Source organism: Dryas octopetala, chromosome 8 (assembly GCF_963921425.1).
Source record: "Dryas octopetala chromosome 8, drDryOcto1.1, whole genome shotgun sequence".
In the NCBI taxonomy this organism is placed as follows: Eukaryota; Viridiplantae; Streptophyta; class Magnoliopsida; order Rosales; family Rosaceae; genus Dryas; species Dryas octopetala.
In genome coordinates this window covers 21,045,582-21,065,502 of record NC_141373.1, presented here as the reverse complement: position 1 = coordinate 21,065,502, position 19,921 = coordinate 21,045,582, and the positions used below count along the sequence as shown (strand labels likewise).

Below are 19,921 nucleotides of genomic sequence, written 5' to 3'. Positions count from 1 at the left end.
ACTCTATTGTGACAACCAATCTGCTTTACACATAGCAGCTAATCCTGTATATCACGAGCGCACCAAGATCATTGAGATCGATTGTCATGTTATTCAAGAAAAGATTCAAAATAGTTCTTTACGTACTACCTATATTCCTCTTCAAAGGAACAAGTTGTAGATATATTTACAAAGTCTTTAGGTAAAGACCAATTTCAACGGCTCAAACACAAGCTGGATATTCTTGACCTTCACACTCCCGCTTGAGGGGGAATATTGAAGATATGGAAAGAATTAATATATAGTAAATATGGTTCTTTACCTATTTATAGTCAACATCTTTGATTTAGGCTTATGCATCTGTAATTTAGGATCTCATGCATCTGTAATTTAGGATCTCTGTATCAATCAAGTATTGTACCTTAGGATCTAAATTACTTACCTTAGATAGCAGTTTTGTTCTCTTATAAAGTTGTATCCTTCAGTATTGTACAGACACACATATATGAAATAATATTTTCACTTTTGCTTTCTTTTGACTAAGAATCGTTCTAACAAACAATGATCTAACACGTGCACAAGTGATTATCAACCTTTTATGTGGATCTTATAACAAATCTCGCATTAATTAACGATAGACATGAACATATATGGACTGTCGGTCTCTCAACCATCAATTAATCTAATCTCACAGTGATTCTCACATCAATCAGTTGCCATTCACTTATGCAGCCGGGAGGTACTATTGCCAGAAAAATCCCAAGATGGTTGAAAATGAGGAATTCATTTTGTCCAAGACTTCATTGTATCTAATTATTTATATATACAAGCTCTTTCTATTGAGGTATATTTCAACTTATATGTTGAGGTATAACCTTGTTGGGGCCCACACGAGTCGTTTTGTGTCGATCCAAACCGTTCGCAAGGATCATTTTCATTGATAGATCATCCTTGCAAAAAATTAGTCAAATCAAAAATTATTTGCATATCTAACTTTGACAAGACAAATGGACGGTTTCATCAAAAATATTTGATTTGTACATTTATTTGATCAAAGTTAGATAGGCAAATGATTTCTGATTTGGCTAATTTTTTGCAAGGATGATCTATCAATGGAGATATAAAAAATAAATAATTCGAATCAACACAAAACGACTCATGTAAGCCTCAATAGGGTATACTTCAACATAAATAAGTTGAGATATACCTCAATAGAAAGCCTGTATGTATATATATATATATATTATTGACACTATTTATAGTTAAAAAAGACTGCTTCAATTAAGAAATGGCCACCACGATGGTATAGTTAGTTGGCCAAAAGATGTTTTTGGTCCATGTACTATGGATGAGTCGTACTTTGGTTTACGCCATTTCAATTTGAATTTTTCAAGGACCGTGATTTCACTAATGTCGCAATCAGGTCCAATAAATCAAAATTGTCTACTTCGGAGCCAATCAGGTGGTGCCACATCGGCATTTTCCGTCTCGATTTTAACAAATTGAACCTGATTGCGACATTAATGAATGTGACGTTAATGGAAACACAGTCCTTGAAAAATTCAAATTGAAATGACGGAGACCAAAGTGCGACTCATCCATAGTACAGGGACCAAAAACAACGTCTTTTTGCCTAGTTAGTTCATCCTAGCTAAAACAGATAAACTCACTTCCTGACTCAGTTTTATCATATAATTTGATCAACATTCCAGTTTCTGTTATTTGATGCCATAAACATTCATGTTTATACCAATACAACTCTCACAAGAGGAAGCCTATGAAAAGCTTAAAATGGTAGCTTTCTGTCTGTTGCTCGTGTATATTCTTTTGACAGCACACCAACTAGTAATGTCACCAAGACATGTACAAAATATGACATTAAAAGAAAAGGAACACAGTATCAAGTCAGTTTCCATAAACTATTTAAAGAAGATATCCTGATGATGTAAATAGATGACAAAGATTAAATTGCAGGTTCATTTTTCATATAAGGTGGCTACATAACTTACCATGTTAAGTTCATCAAACAAAAGAAAATATATCAAATGCATAAAATTGTTTATGATCATATCTAATTATCATTGTTCAAGGAAACAGTATCAAAGCATATCAAAAGATGCTAATTTATCCAAGGAAATTCATGATAACCAAATGCAGCACCAAATTGCAGAGAACAAAATCTGCAAAAGCCCTCTCTGGTGCTAAATCCTGCAGTTTCACACACACTAATCAGGAGGATGGTGAAGGGGAAGGTGTGGCAAGACAAAATGTTGTCAATATATAGTGAAGAGGAACAGTAGGACAAACGGGCCCAGAGTGTGCAAATTTGTGACAATCAGTAGATCAGACCAAAAAAAAAAAACAAAAAAAAACAAGAAAGAAAGAAACTTTACCTTAAATTCCTTGTTTTCTTTGTTCACTTGAATGCGGAGACAAACTGCAAAAGGTGTAATCAGTTTCAGTGTTAATCTACTCATGTCTAATATGACTTTCACCCCTACAAAGAAATAAACTATATATTCCCTTACCAGCAAGGACTGCTGTCCCTATACAAGAAAGCACTCCTGAAAGAAATGAGTTAAATGGGAATGATCCGACAATAGCCATGTAGACTACCTGCTCACCAGCATCATCGGCAACAAAAAGTTAACAAAATGGAAATTTAAATAAAGCACACCAAGTTGCAACAGAGGTTCACTTCCACCATTCATCGTTTCTTTTTATAGTAGTTAATGTGTCATCACATCATCATAAAATAGGTAATAGAAGAATATGTTAAAGTGAGAAGTGAAAAAAGAGTGGACATTGTGAACCTAACAATGGCAGGACATGGTAGCCACGCCTGTAATTATAGAAAGGGAAGGTGGTGTCATGGAAAAGAACTGGCCTCCCCGTATATATTACAACTAGGAGTTATGAAGCATGAGCACTCAAAGGTTTGTCTATGTCAGACATTTAAACACCAAAACTAGGACAACACACCTCAAACATGTGTCCACATTAAATAATAAATATTATTTAAACTCAAACATGTGTGTAGACAGTAGTTTCTTTTGAGGAAAAAAAATATATTTAAGGAAAGAGATTCAAGTTCAAAAATTTACATATATCTTAACACAAATCACAACATAAAAATATCACATATATTAATGTTGTGTTCATGTCATGTCCGTATCCTAGATACTTCTAATATTTATAATGTCATTAGTCCATGTTGTGTAGCAAGACTCCATGGTCCTGTGTCAATGTATGTTTTACATAGATTTTAACAGATTGACGATGTAACTTGTATTATTCTATTTGTCTTAATTTTTTGCAGACGCTCCAAGCACCCAGAAGTTAATATTTCAAGTCCCTAACCAAATGGAACTTGAACAACTTCTTAACAGCAATTTTCTAGGCAAATCAGATTCTATACACCATGAAGTAAAAAATCATGTTACCAACTTTATGTCATTGATGCATGCGTAATGGCACCATTTTGGAATGCAAAAACATTACGTAAAATCAAACCACAACGTAGAATAGCTTATGGTTGAAAAGATTGAAGCTCAATCATGAAGCAGACATCGATACATTTTTATTCAAAATAAAAAAAAATGTACTGATCCTAGTTAATTGTATTGGTGCAACTAAATAAACAGGGTTCAGATGAATAACATCATATCCTAGAAAGGAAAGTCAAATTGTAAGCCTGTCCAATAACCCAAAATGCTTTCCTTTTTTTTTTTTTTTTTTTTGCTCTTTTGTTAGAACAAAAGCCCACAATTACGAAAATAAGAAGAGCCATTTTATTCTGTTCAATGTCAAACGAAAAGGAAAATGTTTATCAACCGAGACTACCAAGTATCAAGTTAACTGGTTTCAGATCAATAAAAATACTTTCCATTTCCTTAAGATTAGATCAAAATGGGCATCCCAGATTCTTCCATTTGATAATATCCAAAATTTTCTCGTAAAACAAACGGAGCGTACAATAATTGAACAAACGAATAAATAAATTAGAAAATGAAATTAGGAAAATTGATATCATGGGTTACCTGGATGAGAGCTGTGGATACAGCAAAACCAACATAGAGATCAATGATCTGAAAATTTAACACAAGGAGAGAGAAAATAAAAAATTGGGTTACACTTTTGTTTCCTTTAATTTGTAAATTGTTAGAGAGAGAGAGAGAGAGAGAGAGAGAGAGAGAGAGAGAGAGACCTTGAGAGTGGTGGGAGTGGCTGAGTAAGCGGAGCGAAGAGAATTGAGAAGGGCAAGCGCATCCTTGCTGGTTGAGGATGATGACGATGGTTTCCCCATTTTGCTGTTTTCAGAAATCAAACTAAGTCCAACCCCAACGACCCCTTCTTCTTCTTCTTCTTCTTCTTCTTCTTTTCTTCTTGGTTTTGCAGTATTAGATCTAAAACTTCACACTGATCGACCTAAATGGTTGTAAACCCTGGGTGGGCTTCTTCAGTCTTCATCAGTCAACCCCCCAACTTCTCTCCTGTGGGCTTTTTGTTTGATTGTATTTGGGCCGCAACACAGGCGGCTACCAAAACCAAAAAGCCGACCATAAGCATCACAACATCTTTACTATTATAAAGTCAAAATAAGAGTTTAGTATTACAAGCTTCACAAAAAGATAAGTTTACTTAAAAATACATTTCATTCAACAAAACGATCACATTAAAACAACCTAATAAATGAAGGTATAGTTATGAAATAGAACCTTCAAAATAATTTAAAAAATAAAAAACACTCCATTACCTTAAAATATGAAAAAAATGATACAAAATTATATCACAATGAGAATAAAATATTAAACAAAAAAACACAATAAAAATACCAATGACAAGTGTGGAGCACGTGCCAGGAGGCTAGTATAAACTCAATGGACACTGAGATTTTAGAAATAATAGAGCCATCAAAATTTAGACCAAACAAAAAAAAAGAGCCATCAAAATTGTTGGTATTTCTTTCATTATAAAAAAAAATCGTGGTATTTTCTTTTATCTGTTGGAAGACTTTCTGTGTTCATTATTTATTATTCATTTTTTAGATGAGTTTATATTTTTTGGATCAAAATATATACCTAATTAACTCTTAAATGGGGATTTTTTTGGTATAAGTTCAAATAAGAGGCTCATGCACAAAATAGTCTACATCTTTAAAAGAAGAATAACTCAATCCACTTTTAAGTGTTTAGGTGTAGTTTACGTAGAGTGTTCAAACGTTTTAGGTTATTTTTAGGTATAAATTCAATTTAGACACATAACTATATAAGCTATTTCAACGAGGTCCATGAACTTTAAAATATTTCAAATATACACCCGATCTATTATTTAAATTGAAAAATGAATTTCTGTCCATTGATTCGTTGAGAGATCAGTTAAATGACAGCTTGGCTTTTGCTGACCAGGATTACTTGACGACGTGGCGTTATCTCAGCAAACATTTCCCGCCAAATGAGCGACACGAGCCCACAATTTAATAATAATAAAGAGAGTAAGAGTTTGTAGGCCCGTGCCAAGGGTTAGGTGGACCCGTGTCGCTCATTTCCCGCCAAATGAGCGACACAGGTCCACCTAACCCTTGACACGGGTCCACAAAGTCATCATCTTTTTCTCGCTCGTTGAACACAAGTGAGAGCTTTATATTCGAATTTGGGGGAAACGTGATATTTTTTGGAGACTAAATGGTCAGGAGAGCGTTCGATGAGCGAGAAAGAGATGATGGGTGTGTGGGCCCGTGTCAAGTGGACATGTGTTGCTCATTTGGCGGGAAATGTATGTTGAGTTGGTGTCACGTCGCCAATTAATCCCCGTTAGCAAAAGCCAAGCTGACATTTAACTGATCTCTCAATAAATTGATGGACGGAATTTCATTTTTCAATTTACATAATAAATCAGGTGTATATTTGAAATATTTGAAAATTCGTGGACTCCGTTGAAATAGCATATATAGTTATGTGTCTAAATTGAATTTATGTCTTATTTTTAATTAATAACACCACAAAATTACTTTAAGATAAGGGTATAATTGATCAACAATTACACGAGCATTTGAATGCTCATATAGGTCAAACCTTATCAGGTCGGGTCCATAACAGGTTCACATGATAATAACACAAAATTAATGAGTTGGGTCAGTGGTTTTTCATGAAACTCAATAACGACATGTTATCTATATGAAATTTGTTTTCATTATGTTTTGCAAAATTTATGCTATTATTTATTTATTTGATTTATTTTTTTATTAATATTTAGGAATTTATTATATAATGTGTTAATCATAAGTTTTAACGGTATTTTAAGATGTTTTATCTATGTTATGCTTGGTATTTTTTGTAATTTGGATTAGTTCATTAGTTGACAAAAACAAAAAGTTCTTCATTAATAAGCCACAACATACAATTTTTTTTAGTTATAAACCCAGACTTCTAATCTATTTATTTTTAAGCCACAAAAAATATTTCTAAAGCCACAATTCAAGAAAAATCAAGTATGTAGCATTCAATATTATTCAAACTCAAGAATACCCAAGTTTTAGTTTAATTTTAAAAAAATTCTTTTGAGAGTTTATAGTTTATGGTATAGTCTTTAAAATTTAGGGCTACAACCCTAAAATCTCCAATATGAAGTCATAAAACATAAACTCTAAATGCTTAAACCTTAAAATATTTAATTATTCAACATCCATTTAATTCTTCATCACCATAAACCTTACATAATGCATCATAACAAAATAAAATGTAACTCTTTACATATTGCATCGTAATAAAATAAAGTGTAACTCTGTGAAGGTTACATACGGCGTTAGGAAAAAAATTTAGTTTTAAACCACTCATTGTGGCTTAAAAATAAATAGATATTTTACATAGGTTTATGAGTGATACTTAAAATTTTTTGTGATTTTTTGCTAATTTACTTAATAAAAGTTATGATTATTCTATATTGTACTTTTATATATATATAAGTTATATCATTAATTCATTAGAAAATTAGGATTAAATACCTAATTCTAATAATCTTTATGAAAAGCAGTAAGACCCCATAGTTTTTTAGATGAGCTACTAACTTTCATAAAACCTTTTAGATTAGGTACCAAAACTATTTTCAGCTTGACCTGTTTCTTTTGGGCTTCTTTATTTTCCTTTTTTAACCTTGGCCCATATATGCCTTCATTTCAGCTGCTAATCATATTTGAGCGTGGAAACAAACGAATCCCTAAACCCAAATGACGCAAACAAAACGATCATCTTGACGATTTGCTTCAATTTCTTGGCAATCTGCATCAATTTTGTCTAGTTTCTCAACAATTCTTTCAATTTATGGTAATATATATGCTTATGTTTCTTTGAATTTCTTAGCCAATTATAGTTTATTTTCCAATTCCTGCAAATTTTTTCATTATCCAAACAATACTCCAAGACAACTCTCTCTCTCTCTCTCTCTCTCTCTCTCTCTCTCTCTCTCTCTCTCTCTCTATGAGCGCACCATTTAGAGGTCCAATTGCGTCAAACCTCAATGCCGCCGGAGGAGCCTAGCCTAACAACAGTGAAGAACAAATAGCGTCGGCGGAGCACTTCGTGCTCAAGTTCAGTAACACTAATCTTCGTGCTTCAAGTTTTGTATATTGTTTAATTTTGGAGTTTAGGCTCGACTCTGTTTTTGCTTTTTCTTGTTTTGTATTTGATTTGATTTTTATTTCTCATTATGTATGTGATTGTTCCGTTATTGTGGTTTCTGCATTAGAGTTTTAATTATTTTGAAATTGTGGAGCTCAATCATAGCTTCTATTCATGAAATTTTGGAGCTCAGTCACAGCTTCTTACCTAATATTAATTGGTTCATGTAGTTGGAAACTTTTTTTCATTTTGAGAATGTTTGGTGCAATTTTATTTACGATGACATTTGTTTCAAGTAAGCCAATGCCTCTTGAGTTCTCACGTGCTGTTAAATTTGGAAATGGCACTTACAATCTTTACAGTCACAGCATTCTTCATTTAGGCTTGAAGTTCATAACTAGTTTGATATTGGCCACAATTTCAGATTTTGTTAATTGGTTGTTATATGAGTTTTGGGGATGGATTAAGTGTACTGTCTATAGTTTTCTTGTTGGACTTTAGGGTCTATCTTTTGGGAGTCTAAACTTATAGCTTTCCATATCAGTCACACTTTAGATTTAGTTATGACTATAGGACAGTCACAACTTCAAATGCAGTTGTGACTGTCACGGTTAATTTTTTATTATTTTTAGGTGTGGTGTATTAATCCGTTAGATTTTTTTATTTCTTTTTCTTTTTGAATCCTTTATGTATGAATTGGTAGGCAAATGCATGTCTCACATCACAATTAAATTATGACAATCACAACTTAGATTTAAGATGGTATCTTCTAGATGGAAGCAAATATATAAATGAATTTCAAATTATTTATGCTTGATAGTCACAGGTTTAATTTCCTCCTTAAGAGGGTATATGTTTAATGCAAATTTTCTTTTTATGTTAGCTTTTATGTTAAACATCTAGGTGTTTTATGTTAAAATTATCTTTTTATGAATATCATTTACAACTTCAAATTTTGTTAATTGGTTGCTATATGAATTTTGGGGGTGCTTTAGGTGCATTGCTTTTAGTTTTCATGTTAGAGTTTAGGGATTTTTTTTTGGGCCCTGAGAGTCACACTTAGATTTAATTGTGAGAGTCATATCTTCAAATCAATCACAACTAAATCTAAAGACAGTCATAACTTGATTGTGATAGTCACAACTTTAGATTTAATTGTGACTAATTGGATTAATTATTTTTAAAAAAATATATATGACAATATAGTATAAATTAGACTTAAAGCAATAATTTTACATAATAGTTGACTTAGTATAGTGATGGGAGATGTTGCATTCCTCTTGAATGAGAGGGGTTCGAATCCCCTTCATGTTAAATGTTAATTTATCTTTTTTGTGTAATGAGTATAGCTTGGTCGGATGGCCGAAAGAAGGTGATCGGAGGACGGTTGGAAGATGGTGGGGGAAGGTTGCCGAAGGACAGTGGCCGGAGGGATGACAGGAAGACGGTGGCCGGAGGTTGGCCGGACGATGGTGGCCGAAGGTCAGTCATGTTGCTGATGAGGGAAGGGTAGATTTGTACTTTTTACAATGGCATAGCAAGTAAATATAGAACTGTTAGATTTGACTATTCAACTAGTATCTAATCTAAAATGCTATTTAATTTTGGTATCTAAACTAAAAAGTTATTGAAATTTAGTAATTAAAATCAATGAACCTTTAATTCATTCTATATTATTTTCTTTTTTATTTAGAAATTGAGTATTAAATTTTGGGATTTAATTTGTAATTGTTCCACCTGAAGAGTGGAACAACTCAACATTAATTATATATTTGGTTGTGCAAGTGGAACATCTCATGGGTGTTCCACCATGGGTTTTTTTTTTTTTTTTTTTCTTCAGCCCTGGGGTGTTCCACCATGGTTAGTGGAACAAGATTTACCTCCTACCCAAAAAAATTTATAAATATCATAAAAAATGAATTTTTTTCCGCTTATCTTTTAACTAGGAGAGTTCTCTCCATCATCCATTTAATTGTTCATCATCCAAGAACAATGTAATAAAAGGATTGATGAAATGAGAAATGGAGAGAAAGATGACGATTTAATTGTTCATCATCCAAGAACAGTGTAATAAAAGGATTGATGATATGAGAAATGAAGAGAAAGATGATTCTGGGATTTATGAAATTTAGGTCATTGTAAGGAGGTGGGTGGGTAGAGTAGGAATTTTTTTTTTTTTCTTTTTACTTAATTCCTTAGAAATCATCTTAAGCATAAACTTGTCATTATCATTTTTATTAAAAAGTGGATGAGAAAAATAGGATAAGGAGGTGAAAATATAAATACTCAGTTTTTAAAATAATAATCATCCCATTATCATTTCCCGCTGCCCATTATCCTTAAGTAACGATAATGTACCAATTCAACCACTTTACTAATGAAACACTCTTCTTACCCCAAGATTATCATCCGACCCTTTTCTTCTTCTATATTTAATTTGTTCCTCTCATAATTCTTAACCTTATTCTCTCACTAAAATTTACATCCATTCATCACAAGGTATAATTATTTCATGGTTATTCTACATAAGTGTGGGTCATTTTTTGGGTGTTCCAACTAAATAATAGAATATGTGCCAAAATTGTTCTGTTTTTAAAGTGGAACATTTCATCAGTTTTTGACCCTAGTTGGCTAAATAAGATTTGTGCCCCCTACAAAAACATATTGCGTAAAAAGTGATGAAAAATTACTTTTTATATTTTGTTTTACATTTTCACTAGGAAAGCCATCTCCAATGTTATCTTCCTTGCCCATTTCTCAAAAACAATATAATATAGGGATTGAATGCTATATTTAGAGTGTGGGAGATAAAAAATTTAGGGCTAGTGATTTTAGGTGAGTGTAGAGAGGTGGGTGGATAGAGTACAAAATCATTTTTATTTTTTCTCTTGGGTAATTAATTGTTATTTTACAAAAGGATATTTCAAATAAGAACTGTATTCCTCTTATTTTTACTAACGGACGACTACCTTTGCAGATTTGGAATTACATATACATGATTCATTGATTCCAAATTTCCAATCTAATGACCTTCTCTAACGATCACCACCTTGCAAGATTCTCAAGTCATATTCAAAGGGTCATCTCATAATACAAATCCTTTAGCTCCATCTTGATTGCAAGAGAGTGTCCAACTCACTAAGAGTTGCATAAACTCTAACACTACTTTTCTTTTTCTCAGAAATAATGTTAAAAAAATTGAAAAGATAAAAAAAAACACAAAAAGCATAAGCCCACTACCCACCGAACTCGACCCACGCCACCTCATCACCTCCTCCCATGGTTATGATGATCTTCCATCAAAGTACATGTAAATATGCAATGGTTCTCTGGAATTGGAGAAACAATTTAATATTGTGGTGAGCTCAAGGAATAAAATTTCGGGTTTCGAGGAAATTTCGATGGAAATTTCGATGGAAATTTCGACGGAAATTTCGACAAAAATTCGACGGAAACGATGGAAATTATTATCAAAATACGGAAATTTTGAATGAAACTTCACAATATGTTTATTTAACATATTATCTACTACATTGATAAAAAACATTGAAAAAAACCAAATTATATGGTAGGTTTCATGTGATATGTGATGAATATAATGCGCGCTGGAGGCAAATACTGTTAAATAAAATTAGTATAATGAATAAATGAAATTAGTATATTCTTTATACTTTATAATCTATACACTAAATCCTAATATTAAACTCTATATAGCCTAATTTTATACTCTATAATTTATACACTAAACCCTATATATTTTATAATGTATACTCTATATTGTTTAGAAAATTAGAATATAATATATGATATTAGAGTTTAGGCCTTTTAGGATATTTTAAATTATTTTTTTATATAAAAATATATTAGATTTAAAAACAACTAAACAAAACCCCAAAACGGCCAAACGAAACTCCAAACATTTTTTTTTCTTTCCAATTGCCAAAATGCCCTAAACCCCAATCAATCCTAAATCTTTTTTTTTTTTTTTCTCTCCTTTTCTTTTATTTTCTTTTTTCTTTTTTTTTTCTTTTTTCTTTTCTTTTCTTTTTTTCTTTTCTTTTTTTCTTTTCCTTTCTTTTTTCTTTTTTTCCTTCTTTTCCTTTTTTTTTTTTCTTTCTTTCCTTCTTTTCCCATCTCCTTCCAGAAATATCAACTCCCTAAAATGGCCACATTTTATGTTGAGGAAATAAAGTAAGTGTAAAAAGAATGAAAGAAACATAGGTGGGGCCCCGAGCAATGAGAGTCGTTGGTTTGCGTGACTGTATTGTTAAATCAAATTGGTAAGAAGGCAGTCAGTATCTCGTCACTCTCTTTCTCTTGCTTTTGTTAAATCAAATTAAATCAAATTGGTCTCTTTCTTTGTGGCCCGTCCACAGTACCCAAGTACTCATCAGGCTCTTCCTTTTCCTTTCCTATTTCCTTCCTTTTCTCCCTGTAAGCCTTCATCCAGTGGCTACTCTCCCTGTAAGTCTTCTTCCAGTGGCCATTCTCCCCGTAAGTCTTCATCCAGTGGCCACCTTCTCTCTCCATTTCCATTATTTCAGTTACCTTTTCTTTCTCTCTCCCTCTAACTCATCTAATCTCTTCTCTCTCCTCCCTCTCTTCTCTCCGCGCCGATCTCCTCTCCCCGGCGACGACAGGCGACAAGGCCGGCTCTCCTTTTTCTCCCGTCTCTTCCACTGGTCGCTGCCTCCTGTCTCAGTCGAAAATTTCGCCGAAATTTCGAGAATTTCGGGAAATTTCGAAATTTCGGCGAAATTTTTCGAAATATTTGTAATATAGTGTTAAAATTTCCATACCCTAAAAAATCGAAATTTTCGGCGAAATTTCGCCGAAAATTTCGAAATTTAACACCTTGGGTGAGCTGGGCTTATGGTTTGTTTTTCTATTTTTTAAAGTTTTTTATAAGATTAATTACAAATAAATCAATAAAAAATTTCTAAATTACACATTAGTCAATAAACTATTCTAAAATACCATAATAGTAACCATTGATCAAAATGAAATAAATGAAATTATAAAGATTACAAAATTGGACATAAGAAAAGGCAGATATGTGATGGACATAAATTTCATCATCCTTTTATACACTAACTCCCTAATTTAGCTTGCAGGAAATCGAAACTTTAGTAGGTTTTTGTTCGTTTTTCTGTTTTATAGGTTTAAGAAGTAAAAAAGAGAGATTGAGCTAAATATGTCCAAATTAGAGAGGAAATGGACTGTGGACAGAGAAATAAATGAGATTGGGCCTAGACACCAACATGAGCCAAGTACAAAGCTCATGCCGCTGCCTAGAGCCCCACAAGGCCACACAAGGGTGCAGCCCATCACAAAGAGGCGCCACCACAAGGGGCTGAGCACAAAGCCCACACCAAGCCGCCCTAAGGCCTACACGCAAGCCCACCAAGGGACAGCCAGAATGCACCACAAGCCAAGGCCTTGCCTTGCCGCCCAAGGAGGATTCCTTGTCACATAAGGAAGCCTTGCTGCCCAATCAAGCTTGCTTGCACGACAAGCATTCCTTGCCGCCCATCCTACTTGTGCTCCAAGTTTCCTAGCTTTACTAAGAATTCCCCTATGCTCTTATAAATATAGCCTCTCACCCTCTCATTTGGACACCAATTCAGAATTCAGAATTCTCAGAGAATAGAGAGAGGAGAAGGGAGAAAGAGAGAAGGAAGGCTATTTTTATGCACGTATGTGCATAAAAGTGGCAACAAGGTTAGTTTCACTTCGCAACCCCCCCATCTTTTACTGCTTTCAATAAATGTTGATCAAGTAAGTGTGTGCCTCATCAATTCCATTACTTGTGAAATTGACCTCATACTTATACGATATCACTCCACCCAACAATCCGTATACTTGTGGGTTACAACTTGGTATTCATTTCAAATTCTAAGTAAAACAAATTGTACAAAAAGTGGCAACAATATGACAGCTACTGCTTCCTATGTTGCTAACGTTAGTGTGGAATTTATCAAAATTCCAAATAAGTCAAAATCCACCCCTATGTTGACAAATGTCAAAATGTAATAAAATTTTTTAAAAAACACCATTATTAGTGTGCTTGTTCGTCCATCTTTTATCTTCATACATTGCAACATTTTTTTTTTTATGTGAATCTCATTGTATGTTGCAATATTTTTTTTTTCTATTGTGCTTCTTTTATCTATCATGGCTGCATGACACATATTGAAAGGACAATCACTATTTAGGCATTTAGTATACATTGTAATATTTTTTTATAAGCCTCTTTTGTCTCTCATGACTGCAAGACACATATTAAAATGTATTCACCATTTTGTTTTTTAATTTTACAAACCACACACTACATAAATTTAAACACTATCAGACAGTCACAATTATAAACTCATTTCACATACTACATAAATTCAGACATTGTCACAGTCACAATTATAAACTCATTTTTTTTAAATCAATGACTACATCACAGTGTCCAAAACTTAAAAATAAAAAAAAATAAAAAAAAAAAACCTTCAAAACATTAACAACAAGTCATGACTGTATAGAAAACTAAAACAATGACTGTCTGACAGTGTACGAAAACAACAAAACCAACGTCGCTATGAACGCGTGGCTGCCACAAGCCAGTTATCCTTGTGGTAACTCTTTTGACACCTTTAGATTCAAATTCTGAAGGTCTAAAGGATCAATAGGCCACGCTTTCACAGTTCGTATTCATACTGGAAATCAGAATAAAACAAGCTTTTACCCTTTTGTTCCACACGAGATTTCTGTTCTCATTGAGCTCAACTTAGGACACCTGCGTTATCTTTTAACAGATGTGCCACCCCAGCCAAACTCCCTACCTGACAATGTCTTCCGCCCGAATCGGCCCATCGAGGTGGGCCTTGGGTCCAAAAAGACGGGTAGTGTCCCGCCTCCGATTCACAAAATAAGTAAAATAACATTAAAAGTAGTGGTATTTCACTTTTGCTGTTTTCGGCTCCCATTTATACTACACCTTTCAAGTCATTTCACAAAGTCAGACTAGAGTCAAGCTCAACAGGGTCTTCTTTCTCCGCTGGTTATGCCAAGCTCGTTCCCTTGGTTGTGGTTTTGTTGGATAGTAGACAGGGATAGTGGAAATCTACATGCGCGTCACTAAATAGATGACAAGGCATTTGACTACCTTAAGAGAGTCATAGTTACTCTCCTCGTTTACTCGCACTTAGTTGAATTTCTTTACTTTGATATTTAGAGCATAGTCACTATATAGAAAGGACAGTCACTATTTAGGCATATATAATCTGCTTGCTATAAGGCAATCGATTGGAAACCTAACCAAAGAAATTGAAATTGAGCTCTAAATCTATAAATTACACCAAAATAAGAAATTAAAACCTCACTGAAGACGAAGATCAAGCCGGCCCTCAGTACTGAATCTAGAATTTCAATTGCTTTTCAAGAAATAATAAGAAGAGAAAACAAAAAGTTGAGCCATAACTTTCATTTGATTTTCTTTTCCTATGGTTTCTCGGCAACCAAATGGAGCTCAATCTGCTCAACGAAGCTCATGGAGATGCTCCACTAGGTGAGACAAAGATCGTCGTCATTGTTGTTGTCGCTTACGGCAACTCTGAAGCCTTCCGGCAATGAAGGCAGTAAGGTGAAAGAAGCGATGAGAGAGAGAGAGAGAGAGAGAGAGAGAGAGAGAGAGAGAGAGAGAGAGAGAAGAGAGAGTGCCAAAGACAAAGTCATAGCCAACTACAGTTTAGACAATATGGTAATTTAACATAAGGAATATTATAACTTTTAAGACATTGGGCTGGGCCAATTGACTATAATGTAATTCAAATATATTACCATTTCTATTTTGGGGAACTGAAATTACATATTGACTAATTTGTAATTTGTAAATTATTTCTTGATTTATTTGTAATTTGTAATTTTTTATTTTATTTGTGGGAAAAAGAAAAGTTTGTAGATGTGGCAAGATCTAAACCACAAATAATATTAAAGGGCTGAGATCAAGAGAGAGAGATTGCCAGAGACAAAGTCATAGCCAACTACGTACAGTTTAGACAATATGGTAATTTAACATAAAAAATATTAAAACGTTTAAGACATTGGGCTGAGCCAATTGACTATAATGTAATTCAAATATATTACCACTTCCATTTTGGGAACTGAAATTACATATTGACTAATTTGTAATTTGTAAATTATTTCTTAATTTATTTGTAATTTGCTATTCAATTACAATTTACCTCTACAAACTATAGAGGTATTTTCAAGATGCTCCATAATCTACAAAATCTTTCAAGCTCGTCTACTAGCTTTCGAAAATCATGCAACGTTAGTGATTCCGTCTAGTTTTCCGTTAAATGCTAGCACAAAAGCCATGACGTAGAGTGCCACATGGACATAAAATAATAATAAAATTATAAAAAATATTTTATTATTATTAAAAACTAAAAATAAAATATAAAACAAAAAAATCCCTACCTTAGTGCATCTTTACCAAAAAATTAAGATTTTTTTTTCCCTTTTTCTTCACCCACACAACCATTCTTCTTCTAGCATTCCCCTCCTCCCTCAACCAAACTCAGCAGCCAACCCAAGCCACCCACCGCCGGCAGTAGTCGCTGGCGCCCCTCCCCTTCACCCTTCCGATCGGGAGGCCGACAAGGTTAGAAATCAACTCACCTTTACCCAAGGACTAAAAGGCAGAAATCACAGCGACATCGGCGACAGTACTTGGACAGAGGAAAATCAACCAAATTCAACCCACAAACACAAACTAATTGAAAAAGGGTAGAAAATGGGTGAATGAAGTTCAATCCAGCGACCACGCACAGCAAAGCCGTGATGGCCGTTAGCTTCAAACTGGGCTTTTCATTTTAAATCGCAATTGAGCCAATCTAATCGAACCAATAGCTAGAGTAAGTTGAGAGGATCGATTTCAATACCTGTTTCATGGCAAATGGCAGCCAAATTCGCTGAAAAAAGGGAGAAGAGGCCATCGGCATCAACTCGTCGTTCTGTTGCCGTGGGTGATCGGAGCCCACCATCTTGCTCAAGAGACAGAGAGGAAGAAGATGGTGGTACTGGGAGGCTGCAAGGTCGCTGGAAAAAGGGGTGGGCTCGCCGGAGGCCGTCGGTCCTGCTTTGTGTCAAATTAAACACCGTTTTCGACAGTCTAGGAGGAGAGAAAGTGGCATTGAGAGATAGAGGAGATGGAGCCGAGTCGGGGGTGGTGTTCTCGTCGCCAACCCTTGCCGAACAGCCTCTCAATTGCCGGAGAAGGCAGCGGCGCAAGGAGAGTGAAATGGAGAGAGAAAAGAGAAAATTGATCGAAGAGAGAGAAGATAGAAAATTGAAGAGAGAAAATTGAAGAGGGAGGCCAGAGGACTTGAGGATTTGGGAGCGCAACTCATTTGAGAATTTTTCAAGAGGGAGGAAGAAGAATGGTGGAGGAGAGGGCTTGAATGGTGCTCTGCCATGGGTGAGAACTGGAGAAGGGAAGGGAAGAACAATCGATGGTGGCTCTTGGGTTGGGCTATTTTTTGTAGAGCTATGTTATTGCACACCCTTAAATTTTTTTTTGCACACCTCTAACAACTTAATTTATGAATTTACCTAATTGACACAAAAGGAAATGACCAAAAAGGACAATCTTTACTATTTGAAAAAAAAAACTCCTTACACACCCAACCCAACACTCTTACACACCCCACCCAACACTCTTAAACCTCAGCCACAATAATCCTAAAACTCTCATTGCACACCCTCTCCTCTCATAACCACATCTCTTCATCTTTCCTCTATTAAACCCTAAGTTTTCTCTCTTGGTCACATATAGGGAATAATATTATAGAAATACATATTATTTTTCATGAATGGAGCCTTCACTCGTCCCTTATTCGCCTTTTATGATAGTAATTTTTTGTGTTTTTTTTTTTTTTTTTGTGTTTTTCATTTTCTGTTCGCAGTTCGTTCGGCAAACCAGTACCAAACTTTTCTCAATTGTTCAACAGATGAGTACCGAACAAAACTAATATATTCGGTGGTTACCTGCCGAATGAAAATTACAAAAAAATTTAAAAAAATGCATTCGGTGACTGTTCGCCGAATAAACTTACAAATTTCGACAATAATTTACCGAAAGTTTTACATATGTTCGGAAGACATCTGTCGAATGAAGTTTTTTGTTTATGCAAAATCGATCTTGTTCGGTAGTCAACTGTCGAACGAAGGTTATTGGTTCGGCAGATTACTACCGAACAGATTCATTTTGTTCGGTAACCTTCTACCGAACACACTATTTTAACATTATTTCCATATTTTATGTGTAGGACAATGAACAATATGGTGGTGCTTCTACTCGAAACAGCAAGGTTGAGGACTACATTGGGGCCGAGGTCGAGGTCGAGGTCGAGGCCAATGTTTTGACTGAATACTCACGTGACTATAGTAAGGAATTCACAACAAACGAGGTATCAATTTGTTATTTGGGAAATATATGTTGTAAATGTAGTTGAAATGTGAATAATGTAAATTATATGTGTAGATATTTCATTCGAGGGATGCATTGGTTAACTGGGCACGTGCACAAGGAAGGACGAACAACATAGTCATTGTCATTATGAGGTCTAATGCAGCATGGGTGGGGAAGAAGAAAGCTAGAGTGTTCCTTGGTTGCGAACGAAGTGGTCGCCATAGGCCATCCAAGTATGATGCCAATAGTTGTATAGTAAAACGTTCTAAGGATGGTAGAAACTCTATTACAAAAAGATGTGGATGCCTCTTGTCATTAAAGGGTGTGCAAACTGGTAATGAAGATGAATGGAAGCTAAGTGTGGTATGTGGAGTGCATAACCATAGAGTTTTAGTTACTGGTGAAGCCCATTCATTTGTGGGGAGATTATCTGAAACAGAGAGTTCTTTATTGGTGGATATGTCTAAGAGTTTAGTGAAACTGAAGCATATTTTGACCATCTTAAAGGAAAAAGATTATTCGAATACAACAACAATCAAAACAATATACAATGTCAGACACCGCAACAGGGTGAAAGAGAAGGCTGGAAAAATCGAAATGCAGTGTTTGCTAAGTAAGTTATCTGAACACAAATACTTTGAGTGGCATAGATGTTCTGATGGTGATGATATTGTGACTGATTTGTTTTGGAGCCACCCTGGGTGTGTTGATCTCTTACGTGCATTTCCACATGTATTGATCATGGATTGCACGTATAAGACGAATAGATATCGTTTGCCACTCTTTGAGATTGTTGGGGTCACCTCCACAAACATGACTTTCTCAGTTGCATTTGCTTACATTAGTTATGAGAATGAAGATAATTACATTTGGGCTTTGACTAGATTGAGGTCTTTACTCAACGATGATTGTCACAGACCGAGATCTAGCACTCATGAATGCAATCTTTGTTGTTTTTCCTAGTGCTAGACATTTATTGTGTAGATGACACATTAGCAAAAAGGTGATGGCAAATTGCAAAAAAAAGTTTGGAACCAAGGATGATTGGGATAAGTTTTATAGTTCGTGGTATTCCTTGGTAAGTTTAAGAGATTTATAGCAAATTGAATCTAAGTTTGGTTGGGTTCCTGAAGTTATTGACTATTTGAAGGACATTTGGTTGATACCTTTCAAGGAGAATTTTGTGGCTGTATGGATAGACACATGTATGCATTTTGGTAATACAATTTCCAATAGGTAAACACTTTCTCATATTTGGCATTACTGGTTAATTATTATATTGTGTTGCATATAAACTAACTTGACTCTATTAATAGGGCGAAAAGTGCACACGCAAAGCTAAAAAGGGAACTTGGCTCTAGCCAACTTTCTTTTGATACCTCTTGAGCACATATTCACTCATTATTAGTATTGCAGCATACACACATCAAGGCATCATTTGAGAAGAGTCGAACGTTTGTCCAAGTCAAAATGAGACAGCCGGACTTGAAGGATTTAATTGGTTATGTATCTATGACGGCATTGACTATAATTGATTGCGAGATTGGCCGGTAATTTGGATACTAATTAATTGGCATTACTACCTTGAACACTTCATTAATGTGATGCTCACTGACTAGTATAATTCTTTTCTTTTTGTAGGGCCGATTCGAATTCGACCGGAACATTACCATGTGATTGCACCATCCGCCAAACATATTGTTTGCCATGTGCACATGAGATCTTGTCGTATAGACGACGTAAGATGCATATTTCACTTGATTCAGTGCATCCCTGTTGGAGAAAGTTGGATGTGCTTCACGAACCACAAGTCATAGTGTCAAATCCACCGGTTCAGTCAACACTTGATAGACTAGCAATATGA

General features: G+C 34.7%; 1 protein-coding gene across 1 annotated transcript; it reads right to left on the bottom strand.

The window, feature by feature from the left end:
- Window positions 1-1,942: 1,942 nt before the first annotated feature.
- On the bottom strand, window positions 1,943-4,387 carry LOC147277953 (dolichyl-diphosphooligosaccharide--protein glycosyltransferase subunit DAD1). The gene is made up of 5 exons (XM_086254167.1): window positions 4,187-4,387; window positions 4,020-4,067; window positions 2,508-2,595; window positions 2,373-2,416; window positions 1,943-2,187 (listed from the first exon to the last, which is right to left on the bottom strand). The coding sequence occupies exons 1-5, from the start codon at window positions 4,283-4,285 to the stop codon at window positions 2,104-2,106; spliced, it is 363 nt and encodes a 120-aa protein (XP_086110293.1). The 5' UTR covers window positions 4,286-4,387; the 3' UTR covers window positions 1,943-2,103.
- Window positions 4,388-19,921: the final 15,534 nt, after the last annotated feature.